The sequence below is a fragment of the Lissotriton vulgaris genome, chromosome 5 (genome assembly GCF_964263255.1).
Source record: "Lissotriton vulgaris chromosome 5, aLisVul1.2, whole genome shotgun sequence".
Classification (NCBI taxonomy): domain Eukaryota; kingdom Metazoa; phylum Chordata; class Amphibia; order Caudata; family Salamandridae; genus Lissotriton; species Lissotriton vulgaris.
The window spans coordinates 861,386,972-861,406,416 of NC_141693.1; the positions used below are offsets into that span (position 1 = coordinate 861,386,972).

The window sequence follows — 19,445 nt, forward strand, 5'->3', positions numbered from 1 at the left end:
AACAAAACAAGAGTTTTTTTGCAAGAGCACTGCAAAAGTAACCAACAATAGACAAGGCTACTTTTTTTTCTTTACAAAAAATATCTAACCAGACTACATATTTTAATATGATTTTTCGGGAAAGTACTTTATTGGAATATGTTAACGTAGCCAAAATCAAAGTACAAGGAATACTAGATATTGAACCACGAGTTTTCTGTATTCTTTTAATTTGTATTTGCTACATTTTTTTTTTGTTTTATATTGTGTTTGGTGTTGTACTATACTGCGCATTATTTTATCATCTGTACACACCGTATGCCTACAGGAAATTCAAATGACCAAACTTTATAATGTAACAAACTAATAAAAAAACATCATCTAACTAGAAACACATTAGAACTGTGTTCATCCTTGACAAAGCAAACGTGAGTTCACCACTACTCGTTTTTTATAATAAGAGAATCAGTCCTTCCTAACTCGCCATGCAAGGAGGACACATTTTTTTCAGAGGTCATAGGCATATATGTTGGAGTGAATAGCTTGGTGAGTCGAACTTTCAGAAATACATGTAAAATTAGAAAAAGTAGCATGTTAGTACTTTTATTTGGTCTAAATGAAATACTCTGAAGTCAAGAGTGTTCCACAGTATAGGAAAATATAAAAGAACAATAAAGTAAATACACATATAAATAGACAAAGTCACTAATAACACTGATTTGGTTCAGTTTTGGAGTCTAAATTAATTTAAAATGTGCCCTTTCCACAGTTTATTAAGTGGTGTGTTTTGCAATTACATTGTTCTAAGTTTAGGTAAAGAGATGTTGTTTATACAAGTTGGCTGTTCAGACTGTCTATCATCAATTTCGGATTAGAAGTCACATTGACACATTCGTTGATATTTCAGGAACTTGACATCAGACCACCAGAAAATAACAGAGAGCACTCATATATTTTGCAGCATTTTAACGTTGAAAAGAAAAAGGCTGTGCCTACACAAATAAAGTAAACTTCAGAACACACCATTATATTACAATAAAAAGTGATATAAAAGATTTGGGAAGCACACATTTGAAATAAAAAATGATGAAATTCTTGTTCTCTAGCCGAAAACCACCCCTTCAGGTTACATTATATAGATGTTAGATATTGACACGTGGGATTCTTCACTAGAGCGTGCTTGGACACCACCGTTTTTTCAACGCTCCCTCCACAATAGTGTTGGATATCGTTCGACAAGAGCGCCCCTCACCTGGGATGTATGGCTTCTATCTCTCGACTCCACAGTGCAAGTCACCTGACAGGAAAGAGATCAAGGGAGGTAAATGCATTGATTCTGGGTCAAACATACCACTACTAATCATATCCAGGTTTCACGTTATATCCGTTCTGCATCCAAACACTCTTCCGGCCAAACATAGAGTTCCATGTGTTTGTAATGGTATGTTACACTTACAACGCAACTTTTACGTCGTAATGCTGTTACAACGCAGCTATTACAACGCAGGATCCATTACATCGGATGCCATTACAACGCATGGCATTACATAGCAGATGCTATTACAACGCATACCATTACATCGTAAGTATTGGTAAGTATATAATTTTTTTTATATTTTATTTAATATTATATAATTGATTTAATTATTATTAATTATAAATAAAAATATTTTATTATGTTTTTAAATATTATAAATTAAATATATTAATCTAAGTAATTTTTTAAATAAGTATGAGTATAGGAGTATATGTTTTGGGGTACGGAGGTATATGTTTTGGGGTGTTTGGGTATTTTTAGGTTTTAGGGCAAGGTTTGGGTTTTGGGGTATAGGGGTGTTTTTAGGTTTTAGGGCAGGGTTTGGGTTTTGGGGTACAGGGGTGTTTTTAGGTTTTAGGGCAGGGTTTGGGTTTTGGGGTACAGGGGTGTTTTTAGGTTTTAGGGCAGGGTTTTGGGGTAAAGGGGTGTTTTTAGGTTTTAGGGCAGGGTTTTGGGTTTTTGGGTACAGGAGTGTTTTTAGGTTTTAGGGCAGGGTTTTGGGTTTTGGGGTACAGGGGTGTTTTTAGGTTTTAGGGCAGGGTTTGGGTTTTGGGTAACAGGGGTGTTTTTAGGTTTTAGGGCAGGGTTTGGGTTTTGGGGTACAGGGGTGTTTTTAGGTTTTAGGGCAGGGTTTTGGGTTTTGGGGTACAGGGGTGTTTTTAGGTTTTAGGGCAGGGTTTGGGTTTTGGGGTACAGGGGTGTTTTTAGGTTTTAGGGCAGGGTTTGGGTTTTGGGGTACAGGGGTGTTTTTAGGTTTTAGGGCAGGGTTTTGGGTTTTGGGGTACAGGGGTGTTTTTAGGTTTTAGGGCAGGGTTTTGGGTTTTGGGGTACAGGGGTGTTTTTAGGTTTTAGGGCAGGGTTTGGGTTTTGGGGTACAGGGGTATTGTAGGGTTCAGGGGTAGGTTTATGTTTAGGGATAATTAAATTATATTTACCATTTTTAAATTAATTAAAATATATTTAATAAATTAAATTAATTTTATTACATTAATTACTTTTTTTAATTAAATTAATTAAATTAAATAAATTATTTCAATTAATTTAATTTAATTTCAATTATAAAAATATGTACATTAAATTAATTTCATTATTTTAATTAAATTAAATTATTTCCATTTTTTATTAAAATTACATTTATTAAATAGATATTATTTTATAAAATTAAATTAATGGCTATTTTAAAATGTATTTTAATTAAATTAATTTAATTAAATTAATTAAATTAACTTAACATTTTAAAAAAAAAGGTATACTTACCTATACTTACGATGTAATGCCATGCGTTGTAATAGCATCTGCTATGTAATGCCATGCGTTGTAATGGCATCCGTTGTAATGGATCCTGCGTTGTAAAAATTCCGTTGTAACGGAATGCGTTGTAAAAATCCGCGTTGTACTGACACCAATCCGTTTGTAATAGATACCAACTTTTGGATTGCTACAGTGTCTCTATTGTGCACTACACAAATGCTTTACTCATCTCGGATTCCTTTTGCCACTAGATTTTTTTCCATGCCAGTTTGAAAGACATGTTACTGTTTGTATACCAAGATGCCATTTATATGTGAGTAGTGGTGGAAGCTGCTACTTACTCCCTTTCTGTTGGTAAGTGGGTTTGTAAGACACATGTTGCTATTTTTATTGCCAGATTCCATTTGTGTGGGTGAGCAGAGTTAAACAATATCCATTACTGATCTCCCATGTTTTCATGACAAGATTCCTTTTGTGTGGGTTGAGAAGACCTTCTTGCTTTTTACACCTGTACATGCCAGCAGAGCTGAAAGGTACCTGTCACTTTCACTGTGACCAGTGCTGTAAAATAACTGTTACAGTTCTCATCCAGAGATCTCTTGGTGTGGGCGAGCCAGATTGTACCATAAACCATGCCACGCCTCACCTCTTTCTGTTGCATTGCAAATTTCCCTACGCACAGTTGAAATATGACTATTGTTGTTTTCAGGTGTCTACGTTGAGTATCATTTGTGGTTGAATGAGTTGTATCTGCTTTTTTGGGTAGCTGACTTTGGAACTGGGGAGTCTTGTGCGTGGTTGTCTAAAATCCTGGTTGAGAAAGCTTGTGCTTCAAGAATATGTCTTGGTCATTTGTTTTCTGTTTACTGTGGGGTGGGTTTTCTTTGTTTACGTAGAAGGGAGATGTGCTGACTGTTGTCGTGGTGTGTGTTTCGTGCCTCCCTTACTCAGCTGCTGGGATGATGAACCATGGCATGTCATTCTTGGGATACTGTCACTCAGCCAGAAACAAAAGGGTAAGCAGGATGCCCTAGCCTGTTTCTGGTGGGCATTTGAAGAATATCTACTAGATCTTACAGTCTTACAGTACACCTCGTCCAATGGATGTATTATAATAGTCATCTTTTTTTGCAGCAGCAGAGTCTCGCTTTCTTCCTATTCCTATGGACTTCCTTTCTAATGAACTTCCTTCCTTGATTAAGCTCCCATAGTAAAATGGATGTTTCCAACATCCCTGCACTGTGTGGCAGGCACCGTAGGTGCTCCCCAGAGCCAAATGTAGAGGGCCAGGGGGAACGGGGCCCTGCTAGGGACACCCAAAGTCAGTTTCCGACAGCCAATCCATGTCAGAAAGGCCGACATGGATGGGCCGCAAACCAGCATCATTATCCCGAAGGCAGAGACGCCATCCTTAAGGGATTATGAGACCTTCCGACTGGCCAATGGGCTCCTTGAGCCCGTCGGAACCGCATCGGATTCCCCGACCAGTTTAAACTCAGAACGCCATCAAGATAATATGGCTGTCGGACTTTATCCCTTCAATGTCGGTCTTTCCAACTGACATTGTAATTAGGCCCTCAGTATAGTATTTATGGGTTTTGTACAGAACTACACATTCAGAGCACCGACACAGCAAGAGTAAAACATGCCAGCCAGATGTACTGACTACTAACAAGCTTGGGTGCAGCAAGATGCTTTGGTTGAGTCCTGCATTTACCTGTCTATGGTCAACCCAATGCAGACATTGGACTTAATTAAAACTTGTTTGAAAAGTATGGTTTTCAAGGGCTTGCTATGCTGAAGGTAGCCAGCTTATGTTGGGAGAAAGGGGCTGAGTCTGTTCCTTAATTTTGAATACTAGGCTTCAGGAATCTTCTGCCTACTTACGTCTCTTAAACTGGTATTGTTTTATCAGGTAAGTGTCAAGGAATTTAGGTTCTGGCTGGAGAGTAGATGTATGCCAGTTTTAGGAGGCAGACAAGACCTTTCACCCGTATAGTTTGTGCATAATGCTGCGTTTTACACTTTATCTTATTACAAGTTTGTAGGCTGATGAGATTTGTAATGCCAATACTGTACGGTACTGTAATGCAACAGCTTTGAGGCAACCGGCAACCCTTTTGTGGGAATAACATTAATATGTGTTGTTTGATTACCTTTTTGGTTTTTACTTGAGAAAAGATATCCACTTGGGGCTTCTGATTAGAACCCGTTTGCAGCTCCCAAACCCTTTGTGTGCATTTGAAACACATATTATTTTTACTTGACCATGGAAAAGGGTTGCATCCAGCACTGCACATCTGTATTCCCCACCTCTGTCTAACATCACTCAGGCCAGCCAATCGCAAACAACTTCCTGAAGTATTTTGTCCCGTTCCAGATGTCAGACTGCTATTGTTATGGAATATGTGGCATAAGTTCCGTATGGGACCAGTACTTGGGATCCTAAAAATCGACCAAAATGTTCATCTCTCTTTTGATCTAGCTTTGGGAGTATTCATTATATTTTAATTTTTGAAACTTAATGCCTCTGCAATAAATGTTAGTGTGCCAAAGCCATTTTCCAATCACAATCCCTTCAGTTTTCAAAATCACAGGGTTTTGTGATAGCTAAATTGTTTTTTTAATGAACCCATTTTATGACTCGCAAAATAGTTTTTGTGACCCATTCCAAATCGTAGACAGTAGGGGGCATAACAGTGGAATCCCCTCTGATTTATGAGCTGCAACTGGGCTTTTCAATGTTTAGAGACCCTACTGCAGTCGCAAACCATTGATCAATTACTAATACCTCAAAGGAGGTGCCAACTGATTTTCAAATCAGTAGACAAACTCAGGGGGATCGGGCTGTGGTCCAGGAATGAATGAATGAATGAAATAGGTCTTATTGGGCGCAACTTAGCCCAAGGGCATCAAGGCGCCAGACATAACAGCGTGAACAGACAGACATATAACAGAAGTCTTTAAGCACCAGGTCCAGGGTCTACGAATAAGAGTCCCGGAAAAGACAGGTTTTCAGTTGTTTACGAAACAACCCCGGCAGAGGTTGAGAGGCCAGTTCTGGAGGAAGGAAGTTTCAGAGTCTGGGCGCCAGGGTAGAAAAGGCTCTGCCTCCCCATCTGGCCTTTGCAAATCTCGGAACCGTAAGAAGATTTTTAGAAGAGGATCGAAGCACTCTACTTGGGTGGTAAGGCTGGAGAAGGGAGCAGACACCTTCAGAACCATAGCCATAGAAGGCCCCATGGGCAAGACAGAGAAGTTTAAAAGATATTCTAGCCTGGACAGGAAGCCAGTAGAGGTCTTTCCGGGCCTGAGATATTGAAGCAAGCCGGGGAAGATCCAGGACCATCCTGGCCGCTGCGTTTTGAACCATTTTGAGGCGGTGGACCGCAGATTTGTTCATGCCTCCATATAGAGCATTACAGTAGTCTAGTCTCGAAGTGACCAGAGCCACTGTTGCTTGTTTCCGGGCCGACGGAGAGAGAAAGGATGACATTTTTCTGAGGATCCTGATGATACCACAGCAGGTAGATACGGTCCTGCTGACTTGAAGGTCAAAGGAGGGAGTTGGATCAAACAGGACCCCCAGATTTCTGGCCGAATGAGAAGGGACTGGACAGTCTCTAAGGGAGGGCGGCCACCATTCATTAGACCATAGGTCCTGTCTCCCCCCGAAAATCAGGACCTCCGTTTTGTCTCCGTTAAGTATCAGGAAATTTCGAATCATCCACTTGGAGACTGCTTCCATACATGCTCTAAACTTGGAGGCAGTCTCAGCCACTGACTGGGAAAGGGAGACCAGGATTTGGGTGTCGTCAGCGTATGACAACACCTCAAAGCCAAATGATCTTACAACTGAGGCCAGGGGGTCACATATATATTGAATAACAGGGGACTTAAGGCAGACCCCTGAGGGACCCCACATTGCAGAGGCCTCGAGGATGACAGAAATTCACCCAGCTGAACTCGTTGCTCCCTTTGATGGAGGAAGGAGGACAGGAGCCTGAGTGCCTTGCCACCAACCCCTATCCCCCAGCCTGGCAACCAAAACCGAGGGCGACAGGGTGTCATAGGCCGCCGTGAAGTCGAGGAGGACCAGGAGAGTAGTATGGCCCCTGTCAACTTCCGACCGAATATTATTGGCAACGACAGTGAGAGTGGATTCTGTGCTATGAGCACTACGAAAACCGTGTTGAGAAATATCTAGGAGGTTGGAGTCTTCCAAAAAGGCGGTAAGATGGCGATTTAAGTGAGCCTCCAGTATCTTGGCAGGGGCAGGCAGTAAGGAGATCGGGTGGAAATTTTTCAGGACTCCAGGGTCCAGAGAGGCCTTTTTCAAGAGCGGTTTAACGACCGCCAGTTTCCAAACTGAGGGAAAAATTCCCTCAGTAATAGCCTGGATCATCACTTCGAGGAGGGGGGGGAACAATTACTTCCCTGCATGATTTCAAAGTTTTTAGAGGGCAAGGGTCAAGAGGAGAGCCTGACTTGGTGTTATCTAGTAGCTGATTTAAGCCCTCATAGGTGAAAAGAGGAAAATCCAGAAAGCTAAATACTGGATTCACCACCAGAGTGGCGGGCTTGTAGACGGAAGACAAAGGGGCACTGATGTCCAGTTCAGAGTTGAGGAGTTCGAGAGATGAATAGATGTCGGAGATTTTAGTATGGAAAAAAGATGAACTATTATTGCATAACTCCTGAGATTCTACAATTGGATCTGTGTTTTGAGGAGCAGATAGCGAACCGATGATCTTGAAGAGATCTCTCGATGATTTTAGTAATGCCGTCAGATTGTTATAATGGGCCTTTTTCTCCTCAATTATTGCCGTCTTGTATGCCTTAAGGAGCAGTTTATTTCGATTTTTCCTGGTAGAATCTGGGTGGGCAGACCATTTCCTTTCATGTTTCCTGCATTCCCTTCTCAGTGTTCTAAGGTGGTCATTGAACCAGGGCATAGAGGGACTCTTACGGGCACAGTAGTGCTGTTTGGCAGGGGCCAGAGTATATATGGCTCTAGAGATGGAGTTTGTCAGAGCTGTAGCAGCAGAGTCTACGTTGGTATCAGGACGAGAAATCAGTCCAGTCAAATATGGGGCCAGGGTTTCATTACTAATCTGTTTGAAATTGCGTCTAGTTACCTCCTTCTTAGTATCAGAGAGGAATGAGGAGGAGTGGGCGATGTTCAACACAAAAGGTACTACCATATGATCGGACCACGACAAAGGAATGGGAGTTTCAGTTTTGAGTCAAATATCATTAGAGAAGATGCCATCGAGAGTATGGCCGGCCAGATGGGTAGGACCGGCCACAAGCTGAGTCAGGCCGCAGGTTTCAGGCTGTTCAAATGGAAAATCCAATAATTTTCGCGTTTCAACAAATTTTTCTTGTTCACTGGTCCTTCTTTCCTGTCGATCTCCTCCAATACACATGCCCTTAATTGACTTATGTGGTGTTTCTTCTCCAAGAAATGTGTCGCCACTGAAGATTTTAATGAACTCGTACGAATATTACTTTTGTGTTCGGTCAATCTGGTTTTAAGTTTTCTTTCTGTGTGACCCACATACACAGAACCACACGGGCATTTCAACATGTATATTATGTTGGTGGTGTCGCAAGTTGTATTAACTTTAAGGTAGAAGCGTTAATACCGTAATATGTTGAAGGCAGCGAGCCATTAACTACAGAGGGAAGGAAGTTTATACTTTATAATGGAACGTTATAAAGCCGCTTCGCGCACCATTTATAGTGAGTGATAGAACCCAACAGTAAGACGCACGCACAGCGCTTCTTTAATAGATATTACAGAACTCAGAAAGTAAGAAGTTTCATTAATTAAGCTCTTTTAAAACAGCACTTCAGGAATACTCTATAAACAGAATGACACTACAGAGAATGTCGATCCGTTTTTAGTAGTTTTGGCCATAAGTAACACAGGAGGTATAAATTGGATGTTTGTGGATGTTATAATATTGTGGATGTTATAATATTGTATGCTTAGAGAAATTATTGTTTGATATTCACAGATGGTTTCCCTGATGAAGGTGGTTTAACCGCCGAAATGCATTGGATGGAGTATATACTTTAAAAAATGAAATACAGTGTGAATTGAACACTAAACTCAAGTTTAATGAAATAAAACGGAATAAATGAAACCAAAAAGGATTTAAGAATCATTCATAAAGAAGGCTGGATTTTTCAGCAATTATTCTGTGCCTAGGGTGACAGTTGTCTAAGGGAGAGTATTATATTGAGTGAATATAAGGTACTCCCTACCGGAAGGATAAAGCGGGGAGCAGCCCGCCTGGCTCCTGGCGCGTCCTCAGCACGGACGGGCGCAGACGGGCTTAACTTTGGCATGCGCACGCTGTGCGCGTCTGCTGTACGCGTAGAAAGACATCACGTCTAAATAGGGTTGTGCCTAAAGGTGGATCTCCGCGTGACCCAGACTGACCAATGGGAATGGGGACACCAATTGTATGCCGTCGCACCCTCCACACAAACGGGAACACCCGGGGTGGAACGGGGCACAGGGCAAGAGAAGCGTCAGGTAAGTAAAGGTCTCAGTGCACAGTAAGGTAAAGTAAAATATTAAAATATGGCTATTTTAAAAGCATAGTATTCATGCAACAAAGCACAATGAGATTTCCTATAAGAGGCGTTACAGCCGAGGCACCGTAGTCATGCACTCGGTGTTAAAGACCAAACAGACAGAATTCCAGATGCCACGCCTAAATAGGGTTGTGCCTAAAGGTGGATCCCCGCATGACCCAGACTGACCAATGGGAGCGGGGACACCAATTGTATGCCGTTGCGCCCTCCACACAAACGGGAACACCCGGGGGGAACGGATAGAGCTCCACTATCTGTTCCTTACAATGTAGTGCCAAATGGGAAACACTTAATTTATTATTTTAATTGATATTCTTTAGTCAGGTCGTCCTGTGACGGTCTACGGCTACACATTTTGCGACGTGACTTATTAATGCATAGGTTGCATTGCAAATTCAGAGACGGGTCTTAAAAAGAGAGTGCGCAAATTGAAACTATTCTTTTCATCTTGTCTCTTTGTAAATTGGTTCTATTGTATTGTAGAGAAGCAACTCAGCCTCTGTTCCTTGCCTGTTGCATTTACAGCTTGGTCCTTGTCTCTGAGAAAAATTAATACGGAAACTCAGAATCCAACCCCTTATGTAGGATGTATTATCTTCTAGTGACATGCTGCAGATCAAGTTGTAGACTTTCTGATCTGAGTCACTTTTTTTCCGGGATTACTCTCTATCTTTATTCTTGTAGCCATGCATTTAAAAATGGCATGGTGAAGCCATCTAGAAAGGAACAGGAAAATTGAATCAATTTTAGTACCTTTTGTATGTGTGTGGCACACTGATCTGAGTCCCTGTTGGGATGTGGGACTCTCTTGCATCTGGGCATGACACATAGATGTTTGTGGTCTAGGAAGGATGCACTGAATAAGTCAGACTGGAATATATGGAGTTATTTGCTCGTGTACTGCATTGATGATGAATAAAAGTGAGTTATAAAGGAAACCCCTATTTTTTGTGCAATAAGTGGTCAGATCTGAGGAGAATCCACCAATGAATTTCCTCCGTTATACTATCACTTTGGTGGCGATAAATCCATTGCTGCATTCTCCACTGTATTTAGCAGTTCCTTTATCACCCAACTCTAAATCAAGCTGACTTTTTAATCTCCTGTGTTGTTCACGTCTTCATTGTGTATGGAGGGGCCAGTGACCTACTCGAATCTGTCACTGGACAACTTCAGGTCTCTGCTAACTCAGCTTCTTGTCCTCTTGTTGAAACTTACTCTTTCCTGTTTTCTACTTAATCTCACCTCCTGTTTTGCCATTTGAAGTCTTGACTGAGACATCTCTGCTGAGTACTACACCTTCTCCTCCTCCAGAGAAGCTGGACTGCCAGAGTGGTAGTCGCGACCTTGATGCTCCCTCTTTGTGAACACAGTGGCACTCACTGTCTTCTAGCTCAACTGGAACCCCTGAACTCTCCAAGCCACTCAACATCAATCATTAAATCATAACCCCCTACAGAAAACTCCTAAAATAGGGGATGAAGGCCTACGTCGCTCAGGTGATTATCAAATGTGATCCAAGTGGCAGCTTTGGTCTCAGGACAAGCTTTGGACCTCAGCTTTTTAGGGCTTCGAAGAAGCTACATTTAAAATGTTGGTGCGGTATAAAGAATACACTGTTCTCAACATCTGCTGGTGTAAGGAGTGCCGTCATCTGGGATTATGTGTCTACTAGTTTCGGCCATGAACCTCCAGTGAAAATGCTGGTCTGATCTCTACACAGTTGGGTCAGGTGTTATGTGTATGATTAGAAGAAAAGTTTCATTTCAAATTAAACTTCTTTACTTGCAGTCTAATGACAGTTTAAGCTTGTCCCTAACAAAACCTTCATTTTGATGGCAAAATTGCTCTTAAATGGCCAGAAGTCCACATTACCTCTTCCTTAACCGTTCAAGTGCTGGTATACTTAGTATAAATACTGTTAGAGAAAAGTTCTTATATACAGTTATATTTCAACACATGTTACAAGTAAGCACATAAGATATAATCCAAATGTAGTCGGTGTTCTTTTTTTCAAATCTTTTTCTTCCTTTATTATTCAGAGTAAGAAAGAGAGACGCTTTGTATCGGGAGTTGCAGCGCGGTTATGATGCCAGAACACACGACCTAAATCACTTCCTGGAGCCACAATAGAAGGCTGAATTACCCTTTATGATCACTAAACTGGATCTGAATAGAGATTCACCAAATCTTTCAGAGGAGAAACAACATTGAATTTTCTCTTCTCATGCGAAATTACTGAGAGGATTACACATCTTACTATAAGCCCTGAAGAAGTCTCTAGAAAAAGAGACGAAACGCGTTGGCTATGGCTATGTGTGGGATGATTTTATCGAATGGAAGAATTTTCTTACTCTGAATAATAAAGGAAGAAAAAGTTTTGAAAAAAAGAACACCGACTACATTTGGATTATTTCTTATGTGCTTACTTGGAACATGTGTTGAAATATAACTGTATATAAGAACTTTTCTCTAACAGTATTTATCAAATTGTTAGTGTGCTGAGACCATTTTTTGTTGTACCAGGTTTTCTGTATAACCTACAATTCATGGGTTTGGAGTCCTCCCTTCATCCTTTCATGGTCAGTAAAATGAGTGCTATAGTCAGATTTCACAGGTTTCTTGGGTGGTCAGGGCAACCATGAGTCTTCACCACTCCATGTTCTTGGTGATACTGCAGCTCAAGCGAGAGTGAGGCGTCCTGCGCCATGGAAAAAAACAGAGACAATAGGGCCTCTGATTGAGATTGTGCTGAGTTCCCAACCCAGGTGCTGGATGAAAAGAGAGTGTACCTCACTACTTAGATAATGTCCATACAAAACATAGACTTGCTCAAAGCAATAAACAGACACTTGTAAGGAAACAGAACATGGGGCATGGGACACATGAAACAAGCCAACAGAATGATCTTCATAGGATCAAAAACAAATATAATAGCCTTCCAGAAACACACTCTCCATGGCGTACCTTGCTGTTCATGTAGGCAAGTGCTCCAGTGCCCCACATAGGGGTAGCAAGCACTATATAAATTGAGTAATACAATATAATTCCATCCAAATGTAGAAATTATAATGGTAGCATTGGTCCCTGGCCAATAAGAAATAATACTGAGCAGGGGCATCATTAGGGATGCTAATGGTTGGTCAGACAAACCTCAATGAGGAATAGCGTCAGCTGTGAGGGTCCCAGAAAATAAGGCATGAGATAGAAACAAGGGGTCCTCTTCCAGGTGGCAGATAAAAGCACGGGATTGACTTACTTGTCTAGTGGGTGGCAGAATCCAGCCTCTGTTGAGGTGGTACATGGTTAGCAAGTGTGGATGGCACAAGAAAAGCTGGTGAATGGTTGTAGGCTTCCATAATTAGGGGGGCATTGGGGAAAAAGGAAAGCACTGCCCACAGACTCCCTGTTCTCCCGCGGCACCCTTAAGGGATCTAGGATATTGCACATGGTGTGGCCCACATATCTATGAAGACATATCAGCTGAAGTATTCACCTCAGGAGCATAAGCAGGAAACAGAAAAAATCGCTGCAGCAGCATCATCATATAAACTCCTCTCGCCACTGTGACTGTAAATAGGAACAGCTAGTACAGGTAGGGTTTAGTGAGAGTCTGAGCACCATACACAGCTTCTTCCCAAAGGATTTTAGTAAAGGCAGCAGACTACCTGACTCAGGGGAGTGGTGATCCCCCTCTGTTCTGTATCATTAGAATTCTTAACCTCAGTAAACAGCCCTGGCCAATAGCTAGTCCTTCTTCTATGTTCATGCAGAGCTCCAGGTGAGGCCTAGCACGTCCCGGGCATGCTTTAGGCAGAACCTTTCCTAAAACTGTATAGCACCCAGTGAGCTCTCCTACAGAACTGTAAACCAAGATGAGTGTATCCTTCAAAGATTACAAGGATTCCTTCGAATAGGTCAATTAGGATAAGAATTGAAATTTACAAAAAACATAATTAGAAATGTGTATGTTCCATCAAGATTTTCACAATAAATTGCTTTCTTTTTTCTTGCTTGTTTGTAGAAAAGAAGACACCTTCTAACATATATTTTCAGTCCAAAGAAGGGAGGGGGTTTGATCTTGAAGTCTTGTTACAAATCACACTTTGTATATGACAAATAGACTGACTTCAAAATTGCCAACACATGTTTTGCCCTATAGGGGCATGCAAGCCAAGGGCTTTTTCAAGGCTAGTACAAAAATGAAAAAATACAGACCAAAAAAACGATATTTTCAAAATGATAATAAATGTTCTAGGTGTTAATCCCCGTTCATGATAGACATCTGCATACGTGATTAAGTGATTATTATAACTTTAAGACTGAGTTAAAGTATGGCATGATGAGAAAATGAAGTGAAACAGTGTACAGTTGAGAGTGCAGTTACATTTAGCCCTCCTGTATAGATATGACTATTAACATGGCAATGGCAGAGGTTAGCTGTTATTCTGGTATAAATGAACGTTACCTGTTCTTATAGCTTGTTTGAATACTTTTTGTTTTTAATTTACAAATGAGGACCTCTGGAGAGCTAAAGAGTTGATGCCTTCCAGTGGTATATATGTATATAGTTGAATGTGGCCACAAAGTTCCAGCAGTAGAGTAGACAATGGCCGAATGCTACTCAGTCTGCACGAGGCAAATATGCAAAAATGTAATACCATTAATAGGGTCAAGCATTTCAGCAGAAGGGAAGGTAATGGCTGAATGCCACTACCACTATACAAAGTAATTATACAAAGTGAAATGCCATAAATAAAGTCAAGTGTTTCAACAAGGGGGGAGGCAATGTCCAAATGCCACTCAGACAACAAGAAGCAGATAGGCAGCGTTAAGTAGACATTAGGGGCATATTTATTAAAGAAATGTTGGCATGCAGAGCTGTGCCAAATTTGGCAGCGCCGGGCGCCAACATTTTAAAAATGCAGGGATGTTCTGTATTCACATTCTGAAGAATACGGTGTGCCCCTGTGTTTCCCCTAGCGTTGGTGCAAAAAAAGCTGCCTAGCACCTGCGCAGGCACCCTGCCACCATGTGGCAAGGGTGCCTGATTGTTAATGTACAGGAAGGGACACCTTCAATCAATAATCGCGATTTGCTCATTCCATGTGTGCTGCAGAAAGCAGCACACATGGAAGAGCAAAAATTATGAGAAATGAATACATTTTCCTCCTATCGCCTTCTAATGCCTGGTGTTTGTTTTTGGCCCTGCCTCAGCAATGTAAATCTGGGGCCGCGTCAAAAAGCAATGGGTGTTGCGGGGGAAAGCCCACAGCAACACCCATTGCCCCCTCTTTTGCTGCAGAGGACTGCGGTGGAAAGGGGCATATTTACAAGCTACCGTTAAGCCACGCCAAGTGGCTTAGCTCCACCTTGAAAAGCCGGAAAATGTGCTACGGCAACAAAGCGTCAAAAAAATGGACGCTCCGGTGGTGAAAGGGTTTGTAAATATGCCCCTGGGTGCAAGTCAGTTGCCGGTAATGCGGAAGACAAAGGGGCGAGATTGCCTGGAGTTAAACCATAATCTAACAAAGTGTATTCTAAACAGTGGTCAAAAGAAAAGAGTTGAAATAAGACCGTGAATTTGCTTACCATTTTTAAGTTAGATGGTCCTTTCGAGATTGAGTCTTTGTGGTCCACGATGCCAAAACGGACGGTGTTTAGGTTGAACAGCAGATTAAAATCATTAGTGGTGTGTGTAGTCCGGTCTCCAGAGCAGTAAAACAAGCAATACTGACTAAGGAATAAAAGTGCTATTTTGGCCAGAGGAGATTGAATTGTACTTCAATATGAAACCATCTTATTAGAAGCAAAATGGCAATAGTAATTACTCCTATAGAATAATATATGTTGCGGTTAATAGGGATATCCGGTCCGCCATGACAGAGCTAATGGCGTTTGAGGTAGGTGCTGCAATGGAGTCATCCAAAGGGAATGGTCCTACATCTATTTTCAGGACGAGAAAACAAGCATTTCTGCCCTGGGAGTGTAAGCGCCATCTTGGCCATACTAAATTATTTTGTATTTGGATGGGAAAACATCTTATGAGAAGCGGAATCTCCTGCAGACCTGTATGTCTCTGTTGATTGGAGCCAACATGAACCCTTCTCTAGTATAGAGTTTTATGACAGACCGGTTCTTGGGAGAGCTACAGTCCATAGATAATACAGATAAGGCAGTCCATCCATGGGCCCATAAGATCACCTTGTATGAGGCCAAATTTAAAATACTTTTAATACTCTTAAGTTACAGTGCTTTGAGGCTACAAGCATACAGTAGTAAGTGCTATGTTACTAATGGATTATGCTGTCTCCCCATAGGCATTCTTTTTTCCTGCTTCTTGACCAGAGTTGTCTGTCTGCTTGATGTGTTGAAAACTTACATTAACCCCTTTCCATGCTGATGATGGCCCCCAGCCGTTATGCATCAAGGTGCTCGTGTGCTGATGATGGCTGGGGGCCGTCATGAGCCCGCCCACTCTTAAATACGGCCGCACAGGCGCAGAATCGCAATCGTGCCCAAGGGGTTAAACTTAATTATAGGTACATAGTGTCTGCACCATCTGTTCTTTCATTTAGGGTCAATATGCCATTACACACAGGGGAATAGGTCTTGACGCAGTCCAAAAGTGACAGTAAACTCGCACTGGGAGACTAGGTCCTCTCTGAATGAGAATGCATGAAACCCAAATGCATTTCAGCGTTCCCTAGGCCTCAAAGGTGAGGCACTGCTTGAGTCCATTTGTATGTATTATAGAGTCCTGCGGCATAGCCAACTAAGAGACGCACATCAGCACATTACTGAAACCCCCCCATTCATGAGGAACACATGCTTGACCACATACTTTTGGACAGGCTTTTGAGGCATGGCCAACACTGATTTGGTACTTCGATGGCTCAGATGGAGATCTGTTCCCGATCTGTCATCCGATTCTGCTAAAGTCCACCAACCAAATATGTGAAATTACTAGCAAAATTGAACCCTGAATTACCAATTCCCTAGTAATTCCTTTTTTTGTAAGGGGGACCTCAAGGTTATCCCTATTATTCCTGTAAACACCACACTCCGAAGTTAGAAGTACCTGGGTATTGGTAACTCCAGAAGCTGCAGCCTTAAAGGCCCTAAAGCTGGAGACCTCCATAGGAGGCCCAGCCTCTCAAAATGGCTTGATATCCCTCTCTGCCCCCTCTGGATATCCATTGTGGCATCTGTTTACACCTTACAGCCGGGCCTTATAAATAAAATAAATTAAAATAAAATCCTGCAAAATAATCTGTTAAATTCGCAGCCAACAATACACTGACCGCTTCCCCCAAATTTCAAGTCTTAAATCTTAATCTTATTGCTAAATTTGCCCTTAAATTCTGTTAAGCTTTATATTAGGGTGACCAACTGAGCGTAAATTTCACGGACCGTCCGTAATTTGGATCTCACGTCTGTTGTCCGTGACGATCCATTTTACGGAAGCCTTTTGTTCGTAATTTTGGAGATTGGGGAATATCACTGTTCCCCTGCCAGAAGCCTCAGCTCCCTGATGGGGCAGCCTCGCACTCCTCTGAGCACCAGAGCAGACCCACCCCGCCCATTGTCATTCTGTCTGCGGCTGATTGCCACATACAGAAAGACAATGGGCCTGTCTGGGCTCTTACTGCATGTGTTGGGGCCCCTCCTACCTCGGTCTAGGGTAGGGCATTCAGTCAGGTGGAAGAAAGGAACAAAAACGCCCATGCTGCCTGGTGAGAATCCATTTCAAGAAAAGGTGGTGAAACAAGTTAAAAAAAAATGGTTATGGGTCTTTCACTGTCTTATCATTTTAAAACTGATGCATTTTCAATGTTATATTCAACAAATCCATGGTTGCTACTTTTTTTTATTTTATGCAATTAGCAAACATTGACAAAGCAAATAGTTCTGGCTTGTAGGTGTAACATTACTTGTTGTGTTATATATCTGGCTGCAATGAAAGAAGCAGCAAATTACCAGTCTGGCGGCACACTATTCTAAGCACAGATATTGAGCTTAGGTGTTTTAAGCCATGCCCTTAATTATATCGATCACCCCCTTTGGAGAGATCCCCCAATTTTATCATCCCACTTAAAGCCCTAGAAACAACACCACGTCACAGTGGCATTGGGCATCATGCATGAATCATGACTTCCACTTTTTTGGATTGCCTATGTATAGGGGCATATTAAGCCCTCCCCCGCCCCACCCATGGTTTAGGAATTACAGCAGAGGTGAAGTCCCTGATGGGCCTCTTCTGTCTGCAACTCTGCTGACAAAGGCCCAACTCATAATTAATGTGAAAAGGTGTCCAAGTGAAGGGATGGGTGGATGGCTGGCTGGATTAGTGAAAGAGTAAAAGGATGAATGAAAGGGTGATCTGATGGATAATGAGAGAAAGGATGGATGTATGAGCGAGTGGAAGAATGGGTGAGAGAAAAGGTAAATAGATGGATGTATGGGTGGAAGGGTGGAAGGGTAGATGGGCGGGTAAAAGGATGGATGGATGAGTGAAAAGATGGATGGATGAGTGAAAGGGTGGATGACAGGCAAGTAAATGGGTGGATGGACCAGTGAACTGATGGATGAATTGATAACTGAAATGGTGAATGGATGAATGAGTGAAAGTGTGGATGTAAGACTGGATGAGTGAGTGAAAGGGAGGGTGGATGGACAGAAGGGTGGATAGATGAGTGAAGGAGTGAAAGGGTGGATGGATGAGAGAAAGGACGGATGGATGAGTTAAGGAGTGAAAGGGTGGATGAATGAGAGAAAGGATGGATGGATGAGTGAAAGGATGAATGAGTGATAGAGTCAATGGATGAATTCATTAATGGATGAGTAGATGGATGGGTGGATGGATGGCAGGATGGATGGCTAAATGAAAGGGGGGTGGAGGGAGAACGTTAGGATGGATAACTGAAAGGGTGAATGGGTGGATGGATGATTGACTGGGTGGATGAATGAGTAAGTGAAAGGATGGGTGAAAGGAAAGATGGCTGGATGGATGAGTGAATGGATGGATTGAAGAACCGGGTTTTAGAACCCAGCGGCGCCAGGGGAAACGCCCAATGTCTTCGGGTTCACCTGTCTTAGAATACAGAGACACGGGATACTTCTCGGTGACGTCAAATACCAAATTTATTGGCTGCAACCAGGAACAGAGGTCTACGAAGTACAACACGGGTGGTTCGCTAGAGACTGCACAAATTCATAGAGCGAAACATCGTCTTTTATGCTAAAATTCACATTCCTGGCTAGCATCAGTTACATACAAACGAACCAATCAGATGATGACATTTCAAACATATCGCATGACGACAAACCCACTTTCCATTGTCCATCCCACCAGAAATGACTAGGCGAAATCCAACATTCCTGCTCGGACAGGCCGGACGGACACATAATAAAAGACCTCAACCCATATCAGAAATTAAGCCATAAAGGAAGGAACAGAAGCAGATGAGAAGCAAGATAGAAGGGTGTGTGCATGTACCATAAACTCAGCAATGTCCTGCTCTTTGATCTCTATCTGACCAGCTGCCTAATAAGGAACTGGCTCAACGAGGTCAGCCTCGGGCAAGGGAGTCAGCTTGTTCAGGTCACACAAAAGTCAACTAAAGGTGTACGTGTCCCAAGGACTCGTTCGGCCGTAGTCATCGGCCTATGTGAGAGCAACCACAAAATGGCTGCCGTACACAAAATGGAACCCGAAGGTTTGAACGAAATCCCTGAATATGTAGTGTTTCCATAGATCGTTTATGACGAAAACACTTGCACATGCCGCACTCGTCATTTGCGGTCCGCTGATACCAAAATCGTCTAGATACGACGACCTTTATTGAACAGGTTCAGAATCACGGAACCTCAGGATGAGTAAAAGAGTGGATGGATGAGTGTACGAATAGATAAGGTGAATGAATGAATGGAGGGATGGATGAGTGAATGGATGGAGGGATGGATGAGTGGAATGATGGATGGAAGAATAGATTATGGAAGGTTTGCAAATGGTTGAATATTGATATGGATGGACACACAGATGGAAGGACAGAATGAATGGTGAAAG

The 19,445-nt window shown here is 42.1% G+C and overlaps 1 protein-coding gene across 1 annotated transcript in view; it reads right to left on the reverse strand.

The window, feature by feature from the left end:
* Positions 1 to 320: 320 nt before the first annotated feature.
* The window catches only part of LOC147711712 (uncharacterized), a 251,462-nt gene continuing 232,337 nt past the window's right edge, over positions 321 to 19,445 (reverse strand). Inside the window, exon 12 of the mRNA XM_086922427.1 lies at positions 321 to 1,276. Coding sequence (XP_086778553.1) covers positions 1,178 to 1,276 — 99 coding nt within the window. The 3' untranslated portion in view covers positions 321 to 1,177. The remainder of the gene's footprint in view (positions 1,277 to 19,445) is intronic.